Here is a 21,407-nt window from a genome sequence, read left to right on the forward strand (position 1 = left end):
CAGGAAGAATCTATGAGACATTTAAATTAAACTCAGTAAACAATATAGCATTGTATTGTGGTTCATAGGTAAAAAGAAAGTAAGAGGTTTTGGGTCTAGAAATTAAAGAGAATTACGTATTTATGTATTTGTACATTTTTGATCCATACATTAATATTACAAGTTCCATAGGTTTTGATTGTAGCCCAACTCTTGTTGTTGGGATACACTCAAAACCTATGGAACTTCTAATAATTATGTATGGATCAAAAATGTACAAATACATAATTACAATATTGTTTTAAATTTCGAGCCTCAAAACCTCTTTCTTTCTCTTTACCTATGAACCACAATATATTGTTGATTTACTAGAGGTGGTTCAACCTAAAAGTTTCACGGTAAGAATAGAACCAACACCCAATATATAGTATAGCATTGTAAGCAGCCATGTTCAGTAAATAATGCATTATTAAAAATAGGTATAAAGTATTGGATGATAAGAAACAACAAGTCTGAACAGTTTGAAAGTAGAGTTATATTGTTCACCTGACTAGGGAACATTACCTTTTTTAATTTTGGGAATAAATCGATAAATAGGTGAGACCTGCCAATATAAAATGCATTGTTTATTCTCCTTCTTTACAAGGACTCCCTACTAAATAAATGGTGACGTTACATAGCTGTGACCTGCCTGGCCAATATCAGTAATGCATATTACCAACGGGGAGCTTTTTGGCAGGGTACAATACACATAAAGCCATTTTAAATAGATCACTAATTTAAGGAATATATATAATATGTATAAAATTATATACATAAATAAATAAATATATATATATATATATATATATATGTGAGTATATATTTATACATGTATAGATACACATACATATAAAATATATACATATAATAGTATTTAATATTTAATTGTGTTTATGTATGAAAAAAGTAGAAAATGTTGGAAGAAGGTCACTTTGTTCTGTGTTCACTTGATGCCATCCAGTGCAGAAAACAATTTATTTAAACAATGGATAATGCTTTGCACTTGATCTGATGGTTAGGGCACAATTTTATTAATTTTGCTAAGTATACATTTTCTTAGCAAATAAACCTTACTGTATACATATACACATTAGAGATTTCTGCTTTTTAATATTCATAGTAAGGTGCAGCAGCTTTCATGTTTACAAGGCTTATGTAGACAGCATTGTAAGTATTTTAGTTATTTCTCATATACCATTCTAAGCATTACATTTTTACTTTTTCGTTTGCTAAAAATAACAAGATTGTCTGTAATCCCCTGTGTTGGACGGGTCACAGTGTATGTATGCAGGTGTTAGAGCTGAGCTTCTATGCATTGATTCCGCTGGAGAACTATGAGGTCATTCCATGGAGCTTCCTATGGACTTGTCCTTGTGTTATCCATCTCTATGCAAAGTTAGGAGGTGGACTGAGTAGGAATTAGACCTTACTAGTATTTGCATGTCTGTGCATTCATTGAAGCTGAGCTTATTTCCAATTGAATGAGATCTGCTTGGTGGAACATAATACATGACATCATTCTAGGCACACAATTAGCTCCATTTAGGCACCATGTCCCACACCCTTTTCTGGATTTCACCCTTCCCAGGGAATGAGTCTGGGAGTAGACATTATTCAATCCTTATTAACAAGACTGGGAATTATTTGTACCATCAAGAAGATCTGCAAAATTTCCAAACATACTATTTAGTGCTATGACATTTGTGTCACAGAATTTATTCAAACCAGAGAAATAATTTAATTATGGGATTATCCAAAAATCACTAACTAAAACTTTCCCAGAACTAAAATAGTTTGCCTTCAAAGGAGACTTGAGTATTTATTAATGTTATTTAACAGTATTTATACAGCGCTGACATATTACACAGCGTTGTACATTAAATAGGGGTTTTAAAGGATCCTGCATAGAAGAGCTTACAATCTTTTACAAAAAGTATAAGAGCCCTGGGATTAAGCTAGATATGTGCCAGCTATGGAACAATACATTTCGTATACAGTAAATCAGCATTACATCTTACTTAACATCCTAATTTCTGTTTGGATGTCTGCATTTTGAACCTCTTACAGAATAATAATAAAGCAAGCCTTTAAATTACATGCAATTCCTTACTGAATCATGTTTAGTTTGCTAATACAATGTATATCCTAAGCAAAAGTAATTTGTTTTCAACAATGTTGTCAACTTTTTTCATTCTTTGTTGCATATCCCTTCTTTAGACCAATCCTTTTCAGCCAATTCTTGGTATATGCGTGTATATAGTTGCATAGCATTTCCCATAAGATGACAACATTGGACCATGCCTCCTTGTAATATGCGTTAATTCAGACACTTGTAGTCTCCATCGGAAACCCACAAAACTGGGTGACGATGCAAAAGCACTTCTGAGGGGTGAGGATAGAATGTTGTCACACTATACCAGGAACAGCTTACACAAGGAAATGCAAAATCTTGTTTTTATTTTAACTAAACCTGTAGATTTAGGGGGAATGAACATTAACATATATTAAAGCTTTGATCACATTTTAGTAATTGCTTTTTTATATGCTTAGAGATTACAGGACCATTGAGCGTCCTTGCACTGGGCCAATGTTAAGATTGTGCATCTTTAGCTCTGTACATGCTCATAGGTATTAATTTTTATCAGTATAGCTAATTCCAATGCCTATCAACACATGTTGTCAATTTGCCTAGAATATTCATATGAATATTACAGTTCTGAGTTTGCATTCCCAGATGGCAACTAGAACATTTCTTGCTGGCCCCAATATACCCCAATATCTGTTACAAGCATAAGATACAATACAAGTATAACACAAATAAAACATGTATTAACAAATAATAATTTCTATATTCTGTCCAAGCGGTATTTGTGGATTTGCTGTGGTATTTTTGTGTATTTGGGGGCAAATACGATGTTTTCATTACAGCGACCTGTTTAATATGGCTGTAAATGGCAGTTGAGTACTAGTTATATATCTGCTGGAGTTTTTGTAGGTTCGTGCTCTATGGTTTGCTGTGCTTCAGTGACCCCTATGCCAAAACTTGAGGGAGGGTCCTTTTCTGAACTGAGCCTCAAGTTATGGTACTGGTTTCTTTATGTTCTGAAAAAGCGGACTTAATCTGTAAAACGCATTGGCAAACGTTAGGAACCACAAATCTGTTTGTACTAATGTGAATCTCTTTTAAAATAAAGTTGAGTGTTAAAGCTTGAGTGTTTTTATGTTTAAGTTAAACTTATTAAAACAATGATTACTTTTATAAATATGTTGAATTTAATAAGATATGTTAAGGCCTAAAAAGTCCCTACACATAGCACCTTGCTGAAATGGATTTGGTTTACCATAATCAGGGATGTGGCTTTAGTGAACAAGTTTGCCATATTGGGGATTGTTATATATTGTTCTAATATCCTATCTTACGAAATTGACAGGGAAAAGTTATGAGAAGAATAAAATTAAACTCTAGGCATATATTAAAAAAAACACCAACGAATGCAGCCCTGTAATCATTAATACATCATTATTTAATGCAAGCAGTGTAAACATCTGAATTTGCCTTCTTGCAGAATAGAGTGTGAGAGAAAGAAGCAGTACAAGTTGCAAATCAGTTTGTGTTCTGGCATGAAGTGTACTAATAGGAGAAGAGAGAAGAGTAAGAGAAAGGAGCTCATCGTTGTTGCTTCTCTTTTCACTGTCTGATCAAGGACTGGGGAGGGTCCAGTACAATCTGGGCATAGAGATGGTAGGTTAAATGATGCTGGATAGCAGACTCAGGACCCATAGTGGCAGAAGTTAAGTTCTGTGTGACAAATCTCTGCAAAATTGCAACAAAAGTCGGTTTTGTAATTTTATCTGTTGATGGGCTATTCATTTTTATTTTAATTTTGGCTGGAGTTATATTCTAACTTCCCACAAATATTTCTAAGATAATATATCAAGTTTTATTATCAAAATTTAAATCCATTTAGCTGGGCTATAAATATTTATAGCAATATGGTTTTGCCAAAAGACTGAGAAAAAGATGTTGAATTTGCAGATTTGTCAATAATAGCAGACTTAATAGCAGCCAAATTAAACCTCTGCCTAAGAGATAACCATTACCATGACTGTAATGGTGTTTGCATGGAACTGGGGGGGATGTAGATTATCTCAGCCAGCCAATGTAGCTAATCATGTTAGACTATGTCCACATGCTGGATTATTGTTGCGGGTGTACAGCGGTCCCCAGGAGTGATTTAGCAATGTGCAATGAACAAACTATACACCACAAATGCAAATGCTGTTATACCACGTTCCTTGAATACTTATAGAATGCAAATCAGAAAAGAACGAGACATTAAGGGTAAAAAAAAATACATTTTTAGTGTTCTGAAACATATTCATTAATTTCCTATATGTTAAAAACATGAAAACATAAAATCCAAGCCATCTTAGGTCCTCCAATAAAGCAAACAAAATAACAATATCTCCGTATTATAATTGCAATCACCTCAACGGGATTCGATTTTTTAATTCTTCTTCAGAAGGTGTACATATGACTGCAACTCTGTCTTAAATTCAGATTCATTAAGCAAGTGAAACCACAATGTCAGCGTTAAATCGTACCTAAACCCAACAGTGAACAGTGCTATGTGTACAGCAGTTGACCGTTCTACTGTCAGTGGAAACAATCATAAAAGGTCATTTCCAACAACAAAATTTTCCGTTTGCACCCAGCTTTACTCAAGAGGGTGTACCCAGTATCTTACTTGAAATATGATCGAGCCTTGGGGCTGATTCACTATGCTCATGTATAGACCTTGGTACATCGACTGCTACAGCCAACACATCCTGGGTTAGACAACAACTTACGTAGAGTAAATTTACAAAGAAGTGTAGCTTTCCACGTTCAAACATATGCTGGCTAAAGAGTGGTATGGATATAATATAATAAATAATAATAAAGTTTTATTATTCTTTTGATTCTGTCTTCTGTTAGGTAATTTAAATTGACATCTGATATAAGAGCAACATTAAGAGTGTTCTGATATAATTAAATGTCAGACTGGTACACAGTGAACAGCAGTGTATGATTTACCAGATTTAGCAACTGTATTCGCTGCACGCGCATAATTCGATCTTATGCCATCCTGCAATGCTGCATTCCATTGCATTTTTTTTTGTTCCTTTTTTCTCTTTAGTAAATTAGGTCTTCCTGGTTTTACCCTAGCCAAGCCATATTATTCTGATAGGAAGTGTTTTTTTTTTTTTATAACACACTTTTGTACTGGAAACAAAAAAAAAAAGGAATGAGAAGCAAATGCTGATAATTTCACCCATCACATCAGTATTCCTCAACAGGTATGATATCGCCAACCACCAAATTTAAATACATATAAATACTTGAATGGTATATTACAGATGATGGCAGCTTTGGCCCATCTGTCTTACATTTTATGAAGCTCCAGACCTCCTTGCAGTTATTAGTGAACGTTTTACATCTTGCAGTGCCGCAGCTCTAACCTGCTTAGCATTAAAATCCAGTAACTCACAAGATTTTCCTAAATAATGGTAGCAGGAAAACAGCATGCTGTGAGCAGAATATTAACTTAATAGTCTTTGTTTGCATGAGAGCTGAAATAAGATCCCAATAAAAAAGTTGCAAAACAAACCTTTATAACACATCACCTGCTCCATCCTATTAGACTTTTTGCAGTTGTCAGCACAAGCCCCATTCCAGGCATGTTTAATGTATTTCTATGATTGGATCTCTATAAATGGACCAGCTCTGGTTTCTAATTCAGCAAATGTTTAAATAAAACATGACCAAATAAAATAGATGAACTCACAGATGCAAACAGCTGCCATGGATTAGGTCATGAATGAATCTGGAGCTATTTCCTATTAGGAGGTGGTGCAGTAGCTTAGGTACTGCGCCCATGTAAAGAAAAAGGGCAAAAACAAATTATAATGCTTAAAATTAATATAAGAAATAAATACATATAGATTGGACATCAACAGAGGCTTTTATTTAACAGGATCTAATCTCAAAAAGTGAAGATTTGCTATGGTATGGGTAACATCTAGAAGGGCTGATGGCACCTATAAAATATTTGGAGGTGCACTGTGAGATTCTCTAAGGCAGTGTGTATTTGGCTTTTTGTCTTATGAGGTCCAAATGAGATTTGGTAAAGTCACTATTCTTGGCTTGTGGTTGACACAAAACACTGGAAAGCACTAATATTTTGCAGTGTACAGATTCACCCTTCACAACTTCACCCTGCATTGCTCAGTGCCCATTCCCTGGACTATCTGTTGGTGAGGAACCACTCTACAGCTCCCATAAACATCATATGACCTCCTTTCTTGGAACTTCATAACCCATTAACTCTAGGCTCTTGACTATGGTGGGAGCATTACCGGGTTATGTCGATGGAAGCCACCAATAAGTAAAATTCAGAGGTTCCCATAAACTAATCTATTTAGATGACAGAATGTGCCAAAGTATTACATTTATACTCCAAGAAAAGTTGCGTTCATAACATTTCTGTGTTTGATATATTAAATATGCTGTTTAAATTTTGGAATAATGTACATATATACACATCATGTGCGTATTTCCCTTTGTTGTGTATGTTTTGACACCCTGCATGATGTGGTTCATATTATACACAGAATGTCTTTCTGCCAAGTGGTTTTGTGTGCTTGCATCCACACTGCAGCTTTACAGCTAAAGAATGTGATTGTAGAAAACTCTTTGGCAGAACATCCATATTTTCAATTACAAAAAATGTAATTTAAATATAATTTTTAAAAATATAATTTTTTTTAAAGTATATAAATTATTTTGTATGGGCCTTGCATGCAAAGCTGTGGGAGGGACTCAAAGTGCCTGCTCACTACAGGCAGCTACAGGAAAAAAACTACAGGAAGGGGGCAGATACAAGACCAGTCATTGTACATTTTAGAGTAGGGAACACTGAAAACCCTTGTTAGGTATTTTTTTCATCTATGCTAAAAGGAAGAATTATCTTTACTTCCTCTCTCGTGGACTAGAATTAGGAGGAAATTGTTTCAAAGTAAATGAAATGCCATCTTTCCATATTGGAAGACTTGACAACCTGGAATTTTAAAATTCCTTTATTTTTAGTTCAGCTGAAAACAGTGACCAGGACAAATACACAAAATGAAATGTAATAAAGGGGCCACACCCATATTAACCTTGTCCTAACCCAATTTCTAGTATGCTTGACAAACAGTGGCATCCTTCTTTATTATTTGGCTGATGTTTTTTACTTTTACGTTTGATCTGACATTCTGTAATTAACCTTGAAAAAGGGGACCAAAGTGGGGCTCCAGTAAATAATTTTCTTGATAATAGAACTTGGTATGCTGGCTAATATTCCACATTTATCAGTAAAAATCTACCAATCCTTCCCTATTCTATCTTTAACTAAAAGTGCAGTGTCTTTGAATACTATATACTATACTTGTCTATTTCTTTCTCACACCTGCTTTTAGTAAGTCCATAATTGTTTTTAAGGGAGATTCCATTGCTTTTACCAAATACATGTACTGTATATCAAGCAGGATACAACTTATGGATATGACAAAGATTGTTTCTTACATTATTCTAAATTCTTGTCACATTAACACCTTGGGGATGTACAACTAGTTGTAAAGTCATGTGGGGAAGAATGTGAGCTCTGTAGGTTGGGGTTATGGTGATCACTGGGGGACCTTAGATGGTACAAGATGGCTTACTTGAATATACAGCATGTTTATATAGGAAGTTTGTCTCTGATCACTTGAAAACAAGCAATGTGTCCAGGGAATTGGGTTGCTAGATAGTCCTGCAGTCACAGTAACCGAGAACTCCCATAGCATCTGTTATACTAAGCTGTGTGTATGCTCATTACTGCAGCTAAAAGCACAGCAAAACATAAAGAAGATGCCCTCTTAAGATTTGGAAGGTTTTGATGCAATATAAATTTTTATTGGTTGCACCACACTAATAAATGGATAGATGATATGTAAACTCTACATTAGTAGTGTTCTATATTATATGTATAATGATAGGTATTACTACTACTATGTTATCCTTATGGACTTGTATTAGACATCTGAAAATAAAATTATTATGGTAGCTTGCTGAAACTGGAAATAGTGCTTTCTTTTGCTTAGCTTAGGTCTTTGTGTTTTATTTTACACCTCCAGGCCTGACAAGAAGTATTACCTGGACCACTATGATTTGCAGGAGTCAGTATAAGAATATGTGACCTGTCGTTGGGGACAAATTTTTGATTGCATGTATCAGATAATATGCTTCACAATTTAGTTAGTCACTGACACAGAATAAAAAGGTGCATTAACCCGATATGTGCCTCCTTCTTCTAGGCCAATGAATCCCTATGTAGTGAGGTTATTTTCAGGATGACAGATCTGGATCATGAACCTTTAAACAGGTCAGCAGTGGCAGCTCCCATATTTCAGTCTTGACAAGTTCTAAATTAGCGAAACCTATTTTCACATTAGGAATTACCGAGAGCCAATTAACCTGTTTGAGTATATGTAGGTAAGATATGACAAAGTTGGTACTGCAAACATATGTGATTTAGGTTCATACAAAACTCCTCTTGATCCCTGATGCCCCTTCACTTTGCTGCCTAGTTGGTCACAGTTGAGTATTTTATTTTAGTATGTAAAATACATGGTAGGAATCCATTAATGGATATGTGAAACAAGTATTTTTTTTCTCTTTAACTGCAACTAAAACCTCCAATACTACCTAAATACTGGAATTCAAGCAATCTTTGTCTATAGATTGCATTCTCTAAAAACTTCACACATTATGGTTCTAGTCCCTCATCCATGCTTACTTTGCATTCTTTTCATTGGCAACACCTTAGTGATGACATTCATTTTGATTTCTGTGTATTTTTAGGGTACTGCTTGGGCAAAACTTACCATTCTATATAATCCCTATAACACAAAACTTCAATTTGTGAGTATAGGTTTAGTTCACATAAAAGAAAATACACATCACAGAAATTAATGTCCTTTTTTAATATGTTATCCCATGCTACCTTTTTTCTTTTAGAAAACTATACAGGTAGTCCCTGGGTTACATACGAGATAGGGACTGTAGGTTTGTTCTTAAATTGAATTTGTACGTCGGAACAGGTACGTTATTTTAATAAATGCAATTAGGACAGATGTTCGTCTGAACATATTTTTAGACAGTGTAGTGTAGAAATTCCTCACTGTAAATCACAAAGCAAAAAAACTTTATGGAGCCTGGACATTCATTAACTTTTGGAGCAAGCTGTCCTTTTATATGCAAAAAAAAACAACTGCGGCGTTTGTCTTGGTCATTAAAGAGTTAAAAGAGCTTGCAGAACAGCAAAAGATTTCTTCTGAAATTCATAGGGAACTGCCCCTCCCCCTATCAAGCCTCTTACCTGTACAGAACAGCAGGGAAGCCCATTCGTTTGTATCTAGGAGTTGTCCGTATGTTGGATGTCCTTAACCCGGGGACTACCTATATTTTTTTAAAGAAATATGCAAAAGATAAACAATTTATGTTTTTAGATGTAATTTCCTACAGAAATAAGTCTGTGCTCTTTATAAGTACTGTGACAGTTCTGTTTCCTACTTCAGTTTCTAAACACCCTGCAATGCAATGAAAGGTTGCCTTAACTGGGCAAAGTAACCGGCTCACTAATTTAACAAGTGCAGAACCCCATGAAATTATAAGCAATGTAAAAAAGAATGAGCAAATATCCAATGCAGATGACACAACTTTACACATGTGTATGGACAAATGATGGATTCTTTTTTCCTAAAAGGTAAAGCTGGGAAATTAACATAGCCCAGTAACAAGATCTGCAGGCAAACGACAAATACAGTTTTAAAAGGGGTGTAAAAATAAAGAGAAAATTTAACGACATTTGTAAAGTAGCCCACTAGCTAAGTTGTTTTATTGCTACCTGGGAAGCCCCAAACCCGGGGTACCTACAGTATGCAGAATTGGATGCCCAATACACATACAGTATAAAGGAGGGTTGGTAGGAAAGAAGGGATTATGAAACCATTCATTATGTGAACATGTGTTAACTAACCTACTAGCTGGTGAGCATACACCATTGACTAGGTTTTTAGGTTGTTCCACTGCTATCTGGGGACCATCCAAATCCTAAGCACCTACCATGTGCAGATAATTTTTAAGTCAAATTACCTTAAAGACTTTAGTATTGCACAGTTTACATGCTCCCAGTGTGCAGTGAAATCACAATTTCACTGCAGGGCAGGAACATCTACAACTTTGCAATACTGAATGTAAAGCCAGAAATCAGGTATACGGCAATCTGATGGCTTCAGATTGTTTTTAAATCACACAAAATATTCGCTTTTTCTATCAGGTACATATTGACAGAATCTTTTTATATATATACCTAATTAACAAAGACAATTTGTATTTATTTAGGTTAAACATACCTATTTAGAACATTTTTATTTGATGCATACTCAATTAACAGTAAAACAGAGATGTCATTGCATTTTCATATTTACTTTATGCTTTTGTATCTTTTCCAAGGGTAATTTTTTGCTGGGTTTCATGCAGAATTGTCTAATGGTAGCCTTTGTATGGATGTAAATTCCTCAAGTGTTTACAGCTGGGAAGATAATATCCTTGTATTAGGTTTACAATATGCAAGTGCTGTGTGGGAGGAAAATTACAAACTGATTTGGAAGTAAAATGAATAGCATGGTTTTGTCTTTTCTTCATTTGAATTGCTTTTCTTCACATACTCTACACAAATGTGTTTCGTTTCCAGTAATGTATTTTTGTGAATTAAATTATCATTGAAGTGAATAGATGACTGAGTTAATTGTTAGTTTTCTGTAATATCCAAAATAAAATTGTTTTATCAATATTTTTCATAGGCCAAAGAACTCTACAGCATCAAAGTGATGTCCTAGAGACAGTGATCTTGGTGAATCCCAATGCCGAAAGCATTGTTAATGAGGTAATGTTTGTAATAAGTTTATGTACTGTTGCATTTACATTTAAATATTTGACTTCAAATTTGAGAATTCAAATTTTTGATTAAAAATTGTTTCTTAGAGCTCATCCAATACAGTGGTGTTGTAGTTAAAAAGTCTACAGATTGCTGCTATCACCACTCTTGCAGTAGATATAAAAAGGTCAGCTTGAGATCCTTGTTTGATCCTCTAGAAGTTCTAATAACAAAACAATGCTCACGTTTAGAATTTGTATAAACTTGTCTGCAAAAAGATCCATCAAGTATATTAATTGTACACCTTAAATATGAACCTTTACCCTGTAGAAAGCCTATAAAAAGACCTAGCTTTTCCTATTTCGGTTTTGAAGAAATGATGTAGGGGTGCCATTGTTTTTTGTGGCTTTGTGTGTCCCAGTTGTATAATTTTTTTCTCCAGCATCATTGTCCAACCTTTTGGTCTGGTGTACCAGTTGTCTGGGCGGCATCTATGACCAAACAAGTCATGAAATTGAAGCCATGACTCAGGGAAGGAGATCATTCAAACAACACAATCCAGCAATACTTAGCATCAAAAAACCTATTCAATGTTAAAAAAAATGTTTATCCCCCATATGTCCTAAACAGGTAAATAGCTAACCTTTCCTGAGATCTGATACATAGTTTGAACAAGGATATCATTTGGTCATTGATCAATGAAAAAAAGTATCTCTATTGCTAAAACCAAAAAATCCACTAGGTCTGTATATGCTGTCTTTAGTTAACTTCCATGTAAAGGAAACAAAATACTAATTGTTAGTGCAAGGTAAAAAGTTCCATGGTTTTTCAAAGCATTTTATAATATTTAGATTTTCTTAATGCTAAATGTACTTTTAATTCTTTTAGGTGCGCTCCTTGATCACAGATCCTTCAGCCTACAAACTACTCATCCTAAGTGGTCAGTGTTCAGACCAAGAAGGAGATTTAATTCTACAGTGTGGGACATTTCCCCTCCGAAGACTTGGAGAGGTTTTTATTGACCCAGAGGTAAGTATAGGTTAGCTAAAATAATGAGCTCTGTGATTTAAAATAAAACCGTGCTATTTATTTGTGATCTGAAGATAACTTGATGCCAAAAGTTTGGATTTTTTTTTTATGCTGTGATTGACTTTAAGCAAATCAAATATGCAAACGTCTCTCTAATTTGAAGGCCAGTCTAAGTCTTATTTGTCTTAGATCCCCCTAAATGAAGTTTCTACCATAATTTATTTTAACTTAGGCTCCATCAGAAAGTGTTTCAGCTATACTTTGTTTGACCAAGCTCCTATATATTCATTCTTTGTGATATAAAATAGATACAGGGAATGGCTGAATGGGAATGACATTACCTAAGTGGGGTCATGAGTGCATATTTACGTTCTGTGTAACGTGCTAGAATAATATTAAAAGTCTGTTTTTTGTATACTATTTTCTTCTTATTTGCTTTGCTGTTGGCTTGAAAGGTTTTAGAAGAGAGGTGATATCTGTATGTGTCATTCATGGATGGGTAGAATAATTTATAAACCTTCAGTGTCCTTCAGTTCAAGATTGCTGTGTCATCAAGGATAAATAGCTCATTATTTTTTCTTTTGCTTCTGTCACCCCAGGTTTGCCAGCTCTTCAGTAACACTGATCCAGAGATCAAGGCTTCTTTAACTGTTTCTTGTTTGGAAGACGGTGATTGGTACAACCTTGGACATTCCAACTTCCAGGATATCATCAGTTTAAGGCTCAATCCTGAACCAGTCTTACCTGAAATGGATGGCGTTTCAGAATTTGCAGATTACGTCTCAGAGACTGTTGATGTTCCTTCCCCTTTTGATCTCCTGGAGCCACCAAATTCTGGTGGTTTTTTGAAACTGTCAAAGCCATGTTGTTACATATTTCCTGGTGGCAGAGGAGATTCTGCTCTTTTTGCTGTTAATGGATTTAATATTTTAGTAGATGGTGGTTCTGAAAGGAAATCCTGTTTTTGGAAGCTAGTCCGGCATTTAGATAGGATTGATTCCATATTGCTGACACATATTGGAGCAGATAATCTACCTGGAATAAATGGACTTCTCCAGAGAAAGATAGCTGAACAAGATGAAGAACAATCTCAGGGCTCTACTGCTTATAGTGACTGGATGAAAAACCTAATATCCCCAGAACTTGGGGTTGTATTCTTTAACGTGCCAGATAAACTCAAAATGCCTGAGTCTGGTATGAAGGTTAAAAGAAGTATTGAAGAAGCTTGTCTAACATTACAATACCTAAATAAATTAGGAATAAAATCAGAGCCTTTGTACAGGGTAGTGAGTAACACAATAGAGCCCATAACATTGTTTCACAAAATGGGTGTTGGCAGGTTGGATATGTATGTTTTGAATCCAGTGAAAGATAGCAAAGAAATGCAATTTTTAATGCAAAAATGGGCTGGAAACAGCAAAGCAAAAACTGGCATAATTTTAGCAAATGGCAAGGAGGGTGAAATTTCAGTACCCTATCTTACATCTATCACTGCCTTAGTGGTCTGGCTCCCAGCAAACCCAACTGAAAAAATAGTACGTGTCTTGTTCCCTGGAAATGCACCACAAAATAAAATTCTTGAAGGTCTTGAAAAGTTGAAACATTTAGATTTTCTGAGATATCCCGTAGCAACACAAAAGGACATTTCTGCTGGAGGTCCACCATCTATTGGTAAGCACACAAAAATCAAACAAAGGGCTGACAGCAAAGAAAGTCTCAAATCCTCCACAAGACCAAGCACAGGTAAGCCCAGTAAAAAGGAAGACATTTCTGAAGAGGTAGTCAAGGAAGTTAAGGCAGAGATCACAAAAACCGAGAAAAAGGTTAAAGAAGCCTTAGACAAACATACTGAAAAGCCTTCAAAGATTGAAAAGACAAAAGTAGATTCAACTGATTCTGCAAAAGCCGAAAAGCGTAAACTTCTGAAGGAGAAAACAGGCAAGAAGTCTATTAAGGACAAGATTTCTAAGCTTGAAGAAAAAAAGGACAAAGAAAAGAAAGAAATTAAGAAAGAAAAAATTGATATCAAGAAAGAAAATGTTAAAAAGGATGAAAAGAAAGACGTAAAGAAAGAAGATAAGAAAAAAGAAGTTAAACCTGAAATTAAAAGGTTACCCAAGCCTGATCTGAGACCATTTACACCTGAAGTGAGAAAAACACTGCACAAAGCAAAAGTTCCAGGCAAAATTAGGACAGAAAAAATTAAAAGTAAACCAGAGAAAGACACCACATCGGAACAAAAAACAAGCCACATACAACCAGTTTCCACGGGAAAAGTTTCATCAATGGCTGATATGGCAGAACAAAGGTCAATTATGTCATCTCCTGAAGATCTAACCAAAGACTTTGAGGAGTTAAGGTTTGAAGGAAAACTGGAGCAGTTAAATGAAAAACAAGAGGATGCAATTTATGTGGAAAAGGATATTACTGAGAACAGGCCATCAGATATATTTGGTATACCAAATCAGTTCAAAGATGAAATTCAGTTAGAAGAAATAACATCTGATAAGAAAAGCCCCATTGAGTCTCCAGATGAGGGTATTACCACTACTGATATAGAGGGAGACTCACAGCATGAAGAAAAGCCATTATACCAAACAGATGAGGGAACGGAACTGGTAGATGAAGGTGCAGCAATGGATGAGCCTGCTGAAATGGCAGAATATGAGGAGGAGGCAGCTACAGAAGAGGAGACTGAAATCACCCCAGAGGTGGAAAGGAAAGTGCCAGGAAGAAGCAGATTAGAATCTATGCCAACTTTGGACATACAAGATTTGGAAACTGATGAAGACAAAGAGAATGAATTGGATGAAAAGGGTATATTAGACAGAAAGCAAAAGGAAGAAATAATTGAGCGATCTGATGATGATTATGTCAGTAAAAAAGAGAAAGATGAAAAGGAGATAGAAAAGAGTGCTGAGGTGGTAGAAAAGGCTGATGTAGAAGACATGGAGGAATATGCAGAAGAAACTGAAGATGAAATGAAGTGTAAAGACAATGAGTACCTAAAACAATTAAATGAAAAAGAAGAAAACATTTCATGTGATTTTACAATGTCATTAAAAAAGGAGACAGATACAACAAATCTTTATGAAAAAGATGCATCCAAAGAACCCTCATACCTGGCTGGTGTACCTATGTCATCTGGAACTGCTGCCGAGCAAATATCATATATTCAGGATGAAACTATGCCTGGCTATTCAGAAACTGAGCAGACAATTTCTGATGAAGAGATACACGATGAACAGGAAGAAAGAATTCCTCACCTTCAGTATGATGTTGGAAGTTATGATATTTCTGTACCAGATCATCCTGGATCATTTGATGCAATACATGGTATTAAAGCTATACCTTCTTCTGAGGTGAGTGTGAAGGGGTATGGAGTACAAGAGCCTGAAATAGTGGGTTATTCCACAAATATTGTTGCAGCACCTCTTGCAGAAGAAGAGCATGTCTCTTCTGCAACATCAATCACAGAATGTGACAAACTATCTTCCTTTGCTACATCTGTTGCAGAAGACCAGTCTGTTGCTTCTATTACTGCACCAAAAACAGAAGAGACAGGCAAAAGTTCTTTGCTTCTTGACACTGCTAACAGCATTCCCTCTTCCCACACTGAAGCTACACAGGGCATAGAGTATTTACCATCTGCAGGTACAATTTCACCAACATCTTCTCTAGAAGAAGATAAATGCTTTAAATCTCCACCTCCAGAAGACTTTCAGTCCATGACTGCTTCTGCAAAAGGTCATCTGAGCGAGAGAGGTCCTGCAGAAGAAGAGGAAAAAGGTGAACAAATCATAGATATTGGTGCATTAGATGAAAGACATTACAGCTCTGTTCTATTTTCTGAGCATGAGCGAGCTGATGTCCAATATACATATGGCCTTGATATGAGGATGCCTTCCTCTCCTCCTTGTGATGAATCCGAAAAAGTTGACTCAAACTTTGGTGAAGCTGAGGAAAGATGTTTGAGTCCTGATGATAGTACAGTCAAGATGGCATCTCCAACTCAATCAGGACCTACAAGTACAGGACACACACCTTTTCATCAGTCACCTATTGAGGACCGATCTGAGACTACACAAGCTGAACTCTTTGAAGCAGCAGATATACTTACACATGAAAAAGAGAAAAAAGATGAAATACAGACTGAATATGAATCATATGAAAAAAGCACAGAGCAGCAGTGCAAGGAAGTGCCTTCTAAATTTGTAGAGCAGGTGACCAGCGTTCAAGACCATGATGATTTTGGGAGAGAAACATTACCAGTAATGAAAGACGAAGTCCAGAGTGTGGAAGTGAAAGTAACTGATATAAACATTGACATTACTCCAGTCAGTGATCTTTCTAGAGACCCAATGATATCAATGGGTTCTGGACCATACATGCAGCTTGAAGAACCAATTGCACCTAAGGAAATGTCCTATGAAGACCTATTAGCTTCACAACTTAAAGAAACAGATACTGATCCTTTCCAGTCATTGCCATCTAAACAGTTGCCAGACTATGCAGAGTATGTTGATATCAAAGACCACATGCCTGAAAAAGATGATATGTCACCAGAGAGCTGTAGACAGGATATTTTCCTTGGAGACACTAAGTCACTCTCTTTCACGGAAGAAGAAAAAGAAGACAATACCTCCTTACAAATGTCACTAATAGAACAAAGTCCAATAGTAAATGAAACATATCAGTATAGCCCAACAAAGGAAACATATTTGGATAATGAAAGCACTTTGCAGTTTAAAGATCAAATTGAAAAGAATGAAACAATGTATGTGTCTGAGGAAATATCACAAGGATATGTGGAATCTTTGCTATCAACACAGGAAAGCATGGAAGAAGATAAAAAACACCTGGAAACTCTAGAAACTAATTTACCAGATCAATTTCAGCCTCCCTCTCTCCTTAAAACAGAACCTAGGGAGGATAAAGAAACCTATTCAGAGTCATCAATGGCAAATATACATTCATATACTTTTGAAGAACAATTATTGCATAAGGAAAAGTCTCCAGTAATTTCCTCTTCAAGTCCAGATGAATCAGATTCACTTTCATTTGTAGATCACAGTGCTCCTAAGGAAAGTGAATCAGTAAAAATAAGTTCTTTTAAAGAAACTTGTCAAGATTATCCAGATGTAGATTATTCTCTGGACTATTTGAAATCTGCAGATTCTGTAGAGAGCACCCTGGAAAATAGGAGTTCCTCAAAGATGTTAGAGACAACCATTTATCCAGAACAGGAAGATAATATTGAAGGTTCCACTGAAACAGAAGACATCTATGTTGAACAGTTAACCCCTGAGAAGAGGGTATGGTTCACTGGGGCAAAAGTAGAAGAACCCCATCATGTTAAAAAGGAATGCAAGCTACGATATACTGAAGAAGGAGAGAGCAACTTTCTCGATGATGTACCTGAATGGGAAGAGCAACCAGCTTCAAATTTAGAAGACTCAGAACAATCAACTCCTGATAGAGAAGAAAGAGAGATTTTAGATACAGACTATGCACATTTCCAAGAGGACAAACATTTAGACACTTTACAGGAAACTTCATACACATCTGCTGAACCTCAGGCCACAGATGACAAGGAATCATCTGCTGAATCTGTCCTACAGCAAAACACATCATATCATTTGCAAGAAACTGACCTAAATAAACTGTCATATGTAACAACATCATCCCCTGTTGACTCTTTACTGGAAAAGAAAGTTGATCTTATGGAGGAGCACACTTTCCTCCCTGTACCTGCAAAGGGATTTGAAGACCATGGTTTAGATGAAGAAGAAGAAGAGGAAGAAAAGTATCCATATTCACAACCTGTCTGTGATTTAAAAGTTCCTTCTGAGCATGATTTTGTTGACGGGAAATGTGACCTTCAGCTTGACAGGGATGTTGTGAATTTAGTAGACAAGTATGACCATTCTCCATTAAGTGAATCAAGTTCTGATCTTTCCCAGAAACAACTACCAGTAAGTGATAATGCTTACAAAGAACAGATAAAAGAGGAACATGACCAATATGAATATTCCAGAGGGCAAGAATATGTGGAAACGTCATACCGAGAGACTTTAGAATGGTCTAAAGACACTACTGAGTACAGTTTAGTAGATAAACCAGAAGACACAAAAGAAGATTTGTTTTCAAAACGGGACAAAAAACTTTCTCCTACTTCACTGGGCTATCCTACAGATACCAGCTTGACATCATCTTATAGTCCTTTTGAGTCCTGTGCACAAGAAAATGAAACATATTGTTCCACGAAAAAAGCAGAAGAACGAGAACCAACACCTTATCCAGGCGACAAATCATTTCAGTATGCAGATATATATGAGAAGATTGCTGTTTCTGGAGTTGGGCACATCATGGAAGAGACAGAGCCAACAAGTGCTAGTTATCTAGAGAAAGAAAAGGCAGCTATACCATCTGTAGATGCAACATCTACCAGCATGCAAAGTCATCAAATCTCCTTAAAGGAAGAGGAATCACATTTATTTACCTCAGGAGAGAAAGAACTCTCTTCACCAATGTCTCCAAAAGACAAAGGAGACTGTTCGACATTTGAGTACACAGTAACACTAGAACATAATTTAGGAAGTTTAGAAAGTGATAAAAAGTCAAGTATTAAACTGGTGGAAGATGAAAAAATAGATATAGATATGTCATTGGAAAGTACACAAAGACAAAAAATGGAGGATCAGTTTGAATTATCATCAAGCTGCACAGATCATTTACAAAAATCTGATACAATGGAACACAGTTACCAAGAGAGAGATGATTTTTACCTCCATGCTTCTCAAAACAATGATGATAACATCGGTTTAGCTAGTCAGAGCATTGCCCATTCTGAAAAACCCGGTAAGGCTAAAGATCCCTATTATGAAAAAACAGACATGTGGGAAGAAAATGCAAGTGATTCTGAATTAGAGAAAGGAGCCAAAGAGAAATCAGAAAAGGAGACAAAGGCTCCCATTTTGCATGCAGATATAGAAAAGCCATATGAAACATACACATATGATGATGTTAAAGAAAGGAATGATCTGGCTAATTTTAGTATTCTTTCTCAACAAAAAGATGTAGAAATAGACCACTTTAATGTTCAGGCTGGAGCAAAAGCTGTGGAATTAACTGGAGCTCAAACTGTTGAACATTCTTTATTGGCAAGAAAAGAACATAGCTTTCACGAGGATGAACAAAGAGAGCAGAGGGACGATAGCGATATGGATTACACATATTCTCCTTTCAAGTTACAAAGTGAGGCTACAAAGGATATACCTGAATCTCAGTTCCAGATAGATTATCACCATCACAAAGAAGCTTTTGTTGAATCCCATGAGGCAGACTCCTTTTTAGAAAGGGGTGTTTTGGGCAGTGAGGACAAGCAGAAATCGTTTGGTGTTGCAGAATCTGCACTGTTTGCTACAGAATCTGAATATTCATCTGGAATGTTTTTAGTCACAGAAAAAGAAGCTGAAGGTTTAGTAACGTCTGCAACATGCAAACCTCAGTATGACTCTTTGTCCTTTACAGATTCTAAAGACTTAGGTGCAGATGTCTTTGCCGCAACACTAAAGGGACAAGACGAGTACCTTGAGGTTTCTGAAAGGGCCTTCAAAAAAGATTCCTCTCTAACCCAATTCACACCACTAAGCCCATCTGAAGATACTGCTTTATATTCAAAAATTCCAAGTCGAAAAGACACAGAAGCAGATTTTCAAAAAGATTCTCACAGTGCATCAGAAACATCTTCTGAAGCTAGCACTCCAGTAAAAAAAGACACGGCTGAAGGATTTTATTCACAGATTGTTAGCAATTATTCAGCAGAAACTGAGCCAGCTGTCAGGAATCTGTGGGATGTATCCCCCCTTGTTCCAGCTGATACTGCCAAACCCTCTATGCCAGAAGAAAAGGATATTGCTGATGATCATGAGTCTGCCTGCTCATATGATATGGATGACTGTACATTACCTTGTAGAATTGAATGTAAAGGAACACCATGCACTTCAAAAACAGATACTGTTAAAGACATTTTTAGTGGCCATATAGAACCTGCACAGTCTGAAAGTGTGGATAGCATGTCCACACTTTCTAATGTGTTGACTTCATTTCCACCCCATCAACAAGAAGAACTATCTGCAGCAAATGGTCCCACAGAGGTGAACACAATTCCAGAATTATTTCAACATTCACAATATGCTGAAACAGTGTTCTACTCCTCAGACATAAGTGGTGAAAAAGCATCTCCAGATTCCGATAGAGAATCTCCATACTCTGAGGAGGATTCAGAAAAACCAAACCGGCCCTCTTCTCTTGTGTCTCCTGATCACACATTCCAACCTTACTTTCCGGATGCACAAAAAAGTAGAGGGCCTGAAGATCACGGAGATGCTTCCTATGAGCATGAGCCATGCTTAGGAACATCAAGTGAGTATGAGCACAAAATATCTTCATCTGAGTACTCACACAAGAAAGGTGAGCTTTCTCCATCTTTTATAAACCCTAGCCCTCTTGACCTTTCAGATGACAGTGACATGTCACAAGATGAGGGTCATCCTTCAGTTAAAGGAAGGTCTCATCATGGATCAGTTCGTCATGTTCAGGGGACCACAGCTGAGGAAACACCTCCAACATCTGTTAGTGAATCCAGATCTTCCCAGTCAGACTCTGATGTTCCACCAGAAACAGAAGAATGTCCATCAATAACAGCTGATGCAGCAATGGATTCTGATGAGGATGCTGACTTCCTCCCCGTGGATAAAGCAATGGGAAATTCTCACCATAGCAGCTCAAGGCAAGGTCACGATCCACATCCAGCACCAATGATGGACCCCTATCCTCACCCACCTCATCCTGATGTCTGTATGGTAGATCCTGAAATGCTAGTGAATGAATTAAACTTGAGTAAAGGAGAAAAAATACTAAAAAAAGATCTTAAGGAGAAAACTAAGGGTGTTAGAAAACCTTTAAATAAACCCAAGTCTACATCGCCTGCTAGAAAGCTGGAGTCTAAAGTAAAACATTCTCCAACACTATCAAAGCAGACATCCCGAGAGACAACTGACAAATCTTTCAAACATTCAACAGCAAAGAAGGAAACAACAGAAAAGAACACAAAAACGAAAACTCTATTGCAAACACATTCCTCTAGGGGTGAAGACAAAGAAGACTATTCTAGAAGCAGCAATCCCAGTAAGATGGTAAACGGCATCAAATCTGCAGGTAAGTTTCTTTTTCTTTCAATGTCATACGTTCCATAATGCCTACTTATGATAGCACCACACAATAAACCATTGTTACCCAGCACTAGTTTAAAATTGTGTGCATTAGTGGTTGGTTGGGTGTTACGGAATGCTA

The 21,407-nt window shown here is 36.3% G+C and overlaps 1 protein-coding gene across 1 annotated transcript in view; it reads left to right on the forward strand.

Annotated features, from left to right (window-relative positions):
• The window catches only part of MAP1A (microtubule associated protein 1A), a 91,937-nt gene that overhangs the window by 63,538 nt on the left and 6,992 nt on the right, over positions 1-21,407 (forward strand). The window contains exons 3-5 of the mRNA XM_072402484.1: positions 10,948-11,030; positions 11,910-12,050; positions 12,650-21,272. Of these exons, the coding sequence (XP_072258585.1) occupies positions 10,948-11,030; positions 11,910-12,050; positions 12,650-21,272 (8,847 nt within the window). The remainder of the gene's footprint in view (positions 1-10,947; positions 11,031-11,909; positions 12,051-12,649; positions 21,273-21,407) is intronic.

This window comes from Pyxicephalus adspersus, chromosome 2 (assembly GCF_032062135.1).
Source record: "Pyxicephalus adspersus chromosome 2, UCB_Pads_2.0, whole genome shotgun sequence".
NCBI lineage: Eukaryota > Metazoa > Chordata > Amphibia > Anura > Pyxicephalidae > Pyxicephalus > Pyxicephalus adspersus.